Source organism: Podarcis bocagei (genome assembly GCF_964188305.1).
Source record: "Podarcis bocagei genome assembly, chromosome: W".
Taxonomy (NCBI): domain Eukaryota; kingdom Metazoa; phylum Chordata; class Lepidosauria; order Squamata; family Lacertidae; genus Podarcis; species Podarcis bocagei.
In genome coordinates this window covers 3,671,705-3,677,704 of record NC_138131.1, presented here as the reverse complement: position 1 = coordinate 3,677,704, position 6,000 = coordinate 3,671,705, and the positions used below count along the sequence as shown (strand labels likewise).

The 6,000-nt window shown below is 48.4% G+C and overlaps 1 protein-coding gene across 1 annotated transcript in view; it reads right to left on the bottom strand.

Moving 5' to 3' along the window:
* Positions 1-502: 502 nt before the first annotated feature.
* LOC308577846 (uncharacterized protein) overlaps positions 503-6,000 on the bottom strand; it is an 83,584-nt gene continuing 78,086 nt past the window's right edge. Inside the window, exon 4 of the mRNA XM_081178243.1 lies at positions 503-994. Within this exon, the coding sequence (XP_081034369.1) occupies positions 939-994 (56 nt within the window). The 3' untranslated portion in view covers positions 503-938. The remainder of the gene's footprint in view (positions 995-6,000) is intronic.

Below are 6,000 nucleotides of genomic sequence, written 5' to 3'. Positions count from 1 at the left end.
TCAAGAACAGCGGCTTATGCTCCTGCAGGGCCTCGGGTCTCTCCATTTGTGTTACTTGAGGTTCAACAGCATCCTCCTCCATTCTCTTCTGCACTTGCACTTGCCCTGTCAAAACAGGTTCTTGGGTTGGTTCCTGAATGATTTCAATATGAGTATTCACCGTTTGTCCAAATTTTTTGACTGCAACAGTCATCAAATCCATCTTCTCATGCATCTGCTCCAACAAAGCGTTTGTCTTGAAAAAAGCAAGCACCAAAACTTCTTCTAAACACATTTTTATTCAAGGTCAGAGTCTGGTCTCACGATCCTAATCTCCACAGCTGTGAAATCCCCAGATCGACTCCAGCAACAATTTAACAAGCTCCCTCTAGAGGAGTATTTCTATCCATCTTTTGAAAGCAGGTCCAACAAAAGAAGATTACTTTCATTTTTCAAATATTTTGTTTCTTTTGAATGCAAAAGGCAACACTGGAATCAATTTGTTTCTCTTTTTTAACTATCTGTCAAAAGACGTTCCATTCACAGTCAATGAACTTCCCCATAAATTTCTGTCTCTGACACCCCGTTCCCAGGATTGAGACGGTGGAAATTTATCTTTCTTTACTCTCTCTCCTGCAGGCTTGAACAATCAAAAATTCCCCCCCTTTTCTCCTGCTTCCAGGAGGGGTTTTGGTGGTTATAACTGAAGGAAATTTAGACCTTTATATACGACTTTCCAGACTTTAGCTTGCAAAATTTTTGCTTCAGTCTATTTACAAAAACGGAAGGCGGACTTCCTGTTTGGAGCCTTCCTGCTTCAGTGCCAAATTAAAATGTTTCTTAATCCAATTTTCCGTTCTACTCACGGGTACTTGTTTAGAGTCCAATTGTCCACAGGAAAAAGTCAGCGCTCTCCGGCAACAGCTGTGCGGCTTCACTCCGTAAAAGTAGCGGTCAATTCAAAACACCGTACTGCTCACCCCACGTCGCTTCGGATCCCCGAAAAAGGGTTTCCCTACAAGTAGGGGAGGCGCTCCTGGTGTCAGCCAAATCCCACATTCCCAGGCTTCCTCCGCCTGGGATTTTTAAGGGGTCTCCGCCTTCTCCGCGGTGGCAAGACCCAATTTTCACAGAGTGGGTTCCTCTTGGTCAGAGGAACTCCGCCATTGCCGATGGCGCTAACCCGTAAGTCCGATATGTACAATTTTATAAGATGCAGAGAGTGATATGTGCAAAAAAAATCAGAAAGGGGAGCGGAGGGAAGTCTTTGGTGGGAGGAAGAGGGAGGGATGGGGGGAAGGGGAAAAATATTGTAACTGATTAAATGGATTAATAATTTGTTATGTTGAAACTATTCAATAAAAATTAAAAAAGAAAGAAAGCCACACAGGCAGCTATCTGATGTAGATCCCACCTTCTCCCCTTCCCTCCTTCCACTCCACCTGCAAAGAAAACTACACAGGCTGCTATCTGAGGTAGATCCCGCCATCTCCACTTACCTCCCCCCCAACCCCCCCCCCAAAGAAAGCAGCACAGGCTGCTATCCAATGTATTTCCAGCCTTCTCCCCTTTCCTCTCTACACTCCACCCCCAAAGAAAGAGCGTAGTTCAGCCTACACTTCAGTAGGACCCTGGCAGAGACACATACCCGACTGGCATGTTCTCTCCCTCCTGGTCGATCGTTCGGGAGCTTCATAAGCTTTCTTCAGCCTGAACAACACAGCGACTGATGCCAACCGACACCGGCTCACTTAGGGATCCACAGAGTTTGCGCATCATGCGCGTGACAGACCTCAGCAACTCAGCATGTTGGCTAATCTACTTTACTTACATATAAACACACAGGGAGCTCTGCAACATGGCTCCCTCTCTTTGTAGCATCAGACAGCAAAGAGAAAAAGGACAAAGGACAATAGTCCCACTTCACGGAACACAGTAACACAAACATCCTGTCTCCGTCACTTCCCACTCTGTGGAGTCAAAACATATACCGTCATGGGAAAGATAAAAATCCCATGACTGCAATCACAGATCAGGAATTCTAACATCCTCCCCCAATTCATGCACTGTGTTGCAGTCATCAGTGTAACTGCAACAACCATACAGATGCCATACACACAGTATACCCCTGTATCACCTGTTCCACCCTTGGAACTACCTGCAACTGGCCTGGCCTTGGGCCACACCATCTTGCACTTCTGACTAGTCTTGGCGTCATAACACTTCTGACTATCAGGAAGTCTCACACCTGGCTTTGTTGGGACTCGAACCCTAGCCTTGTTCCCCTCTGAGGAATCACTGTAGGCACACACGGCCTCTGGACGTGGTTCAGCTTCCTTCTCCAAGGAAACACTGCCTACCCTTACAGCCTTTGGGCTTGGTTTCCCATCCCTTGAGAACAAACCCTGTACCCCTTTCAAGACTCCGGGTTCCAAGACCTGTGTCAAGCCACTAACCACAGCTAAATCTGCAACAGCTGTGTTAGCAAACTCCTGAGCATACCTGGTGGATCTCCTCCACTGTATCAGTGGAACTCACCTCAGTGCACCTGCTGTTTATAACAGCAACAGACTTAGTATCTAAGTCTTCAGCAATGGGGTAGTCTAGGAAAATACACACATCCCCCCCCCCCCTGCTCTGTAGTCAACATTCCCAGCGAGTATAATCAGCTTGGCATCAGGCCTCAGAACTGCTCTCCTACCAGCAGGAATTCCATTGCAAAACACCATTCCAGCCAATTATGGCTATTCAGTTTCTGACACGGCATTTTAAACTCAAAGCCATGTCCCTGGGGCTTTGCCATGCTTTCCCTTTCCCTTCTGTGGCTTTTTGCAAGAGTAGCTTGTAATACTCACTCCGCAGCCAAACTGGGCGTCCTGGAAAGTCTTGGCATCAAAGCTCCCTCTCTCCGTCAGCCTCCTCTGATCTGCCCTTTGTTCTCTTTGGCAGTCGATCAAGCTGACGTCCAGTCATTTAAAGCCTTTCGAGTTTGCAGGGCAGCAGTTGAAGAAGGAGCAAAAAGGGTTTTCTTGTGTGTGTGTGTTTCTTTGTGGCTGATTAGCTGTTTTCCCTGTGCAAAGGTCAGAGGGGGCAGGGTTTCTGTTGAGGCAGGGGATTAGCTGTGGGAGGAGCGCGCAGTTATACCCATCTTTTAGATTTAGGAGAGCTAGTCTCAAACGTTTGTTGGGGGAGACCTAGGGGTTTTTTTGTGTGTAGGGGAAGTTATTTGTCCTGTCTTCAAGCTTTTTATGATGGAGGACCTCTGTAGCCACCCCCCAACGACACGATCTCAAGATGGAAGGGGAGGGAACAGCTGCAGTCGCCTGCGATTCCTGCGCAATGTTTGCCATCTTGCCAAAGGTTGCAGGCAGCTTTACCTGCAGCAATTGCATGTTGATTGCCCTTTTAAAAGACAAAGTCCAGCAACTGGAGGAACGTGTAGCTACGCTCCAAAGAATTAGAGAGCTGGAGCTCTTCTTGGAAGCAACAGAGCACACCGTCCCCACCAAGGAGGAGACAGGGGACTCCCCTGAGAAGGAGGCTAGTTCATCAACACAGGAGCCAGATATATGGAGAAACGTGACTCAAAGAAGTAGGAGGCCCAGGGTTCACTCTGATTGTTTAGAAATACACAATCGCTTTGAGGTCCTCTCCCCTAGCATGGAAGACGAAGAGCAGACTCCATTTGAGGATCTCTCCCTCATTACAGTCGATCAGGTATATGAAGACGAGTAGCAAAGTCAGTCCTCAGGGAATGTGCAGGCGACCTTGGAACGGACAGCTCACGGAAGAACCCCGACCAAACCCAAGAGGAGGTGTGTAGTGGTGATAGGGGATTCCCTACTGAGGGGAACAGAAGCAGTGATCTGTGGGCCTGACAAGATGTCTCGGGAAGTGTGCTGTCTCCCTGGGGCTAAGATCCAAGATGTAACTGAACGACTGCAAGGAATCATAAAACCCACTGACAAATACCCCTTCCTCTTGGTTCATGTGGGAACCAATGACACTGCAAGCAATAGCCTCCAGAAGATCAAAAGAGACTACGAGGCTCTCGGCAGGAAATTGAAGCAACTAAATGCACAAATTGTCATCTCGTCTGTCCTCCCAGTTGAACGACGTGGCCCAGGGAGAGAGGGGAAAATAGTGGAAGTGAACAGCTGGCTTCGCAAATGGTGTAAACAGGAACGGTTTGGATTCTTAGATCACGGACTGCAGTTTCTTGAAGATGGACTTCTGGCAAGTGATGGGCTGCACCTCACAACGGTTGGGAGAAATGTTTTTGCCAAAAACCTCAGAAACCTCATCAGGAGGGCTTTAAACTGACTAATGTGGGGGAGGGAGACAGTGCTCCTGAAGGTAGGAGTCTATCAATTGATGAAGATGATCATCCAAATGTCATAGACCAAATGGAGCAAACAGCACGCAGACCTAGTGGTGGGAGGAAAAAATCCTTAAATAAGAGACACGGGGGAATGATTAATGGACTTCAATGTCTGTACACTAATGCGCAAAGCATGGGAAATAAACAAGATGAGCTTGAGCTCTTGGTACAGCAAACTAAATATGACATAATAGGCATCACTGAAACCTGGTGGGATAAGTCCCACGATTGGAATGTAATAATGGGGGGATACAATCTATTTCGGAGAAACAGACCAGACAAGAAAGGAGGAGGAGTGGCGTTATATGTCAGGGATGTGTATACCTGTGAAGAAATCCAAGATTTAGAACCTCAAAGCCAAAGTGAGAGCATTTGGGTCAAAATTAAGGGAGAGAAGAATAACAGAGACCTCATTGTGGGAGTTTACTATAGATCCCCAAGCCAAACGGAGGACATAGATGATGCCTTCCTGGAACAGATGGCCAAGCATGCAAAAGGAAGGGAGATAGTAGTAATGGGGGACTTCAATTACCCGGATATTTGTTGGATGTCAAACTCAGCCAAGAGCATAAGGTCAAACAGATTCCTCACTGGCCTTGCAGACAACTTCATTGTCCAGAAAGTGGGAGAAGCAACAAGAGGAACAGCCATTTTAGATCTGGTCCTAACCAATGTTGATGAGCTGGTTAGTGGGGTAGAAGTGGAAGGATCATTAGGCGCGAGTGATCATGCTCTTCTGAAGTTTACTATACAGCGGAAAGGAGCAGCCAAGCATACTAGGACTCAATTTCTTGACTTTAAGAAAGCCGACTTCATAAAACTTAGGGAAGTGCTGGGTGAGATCCCATGGACAGTAATACTAAAAGGAAAGGGAGTTCATGATGGCTGGGAGTTTGTTAAGAGGGAGATAGTAAAAGCACAACGTCAGGCAATACCAATGAGACGGAAACATGGAAGGTGCCTAAAGAAGCCAGGGTGGCTGTCAGGGCTGCCACTCAGTCCCAGCTCACATAGGACCACGTTAGCCAGCGTTCAGGTTAAAAGAGTCTTTATTGGATTACAGCTTCCATTTCCAAACTGCAATATGCAGCCCTACTTCTTCTAGGTCAGACCGGCGAAGACCCGTCTGAGTCTCCGCCTCTAGCACACCAGCTTAATACCCTAGCCTTGCTCCACCTCCTGCGCCTTTCCCTCCGTCTCTGGGTCCTTCTGCCCCCCGGGGTCTCCTTTTTCCTACTCTCTTCTGACGCGGACCCCCCTGACCCTTCCGCCTCCTTGCGGCGGGCTTTGGGACCTGGTTCACTCTCTGGGCTGCTTACTGCGCCAGCTTCCGCTATATTTGAACTTGGCGCGCGCGCCCAACTCTCAACCTTCCTCTTGATCGTTTCGTCGCTCCCCGAGGTGGGCGTGACTACTCCTGACTCATGCCCTCCCTCCTTCTGAAAGCCTCCGGAACCCGATATCTGGTCCCCTTTCTCCCCGCTGCTCCCGGCTGGGTACGTGGGTCCCGATCTCCAACTGCTGCTCTCTGATTCCTCTCTGGACCCTTCTTCCTGGGGTGTCCCCCTGCTTTCCCCCCTTGCTCTGACCGCTGGCGCTCCCTTCTGGGAATCCTCGGACTCACTGGATAAGCTCGGCGA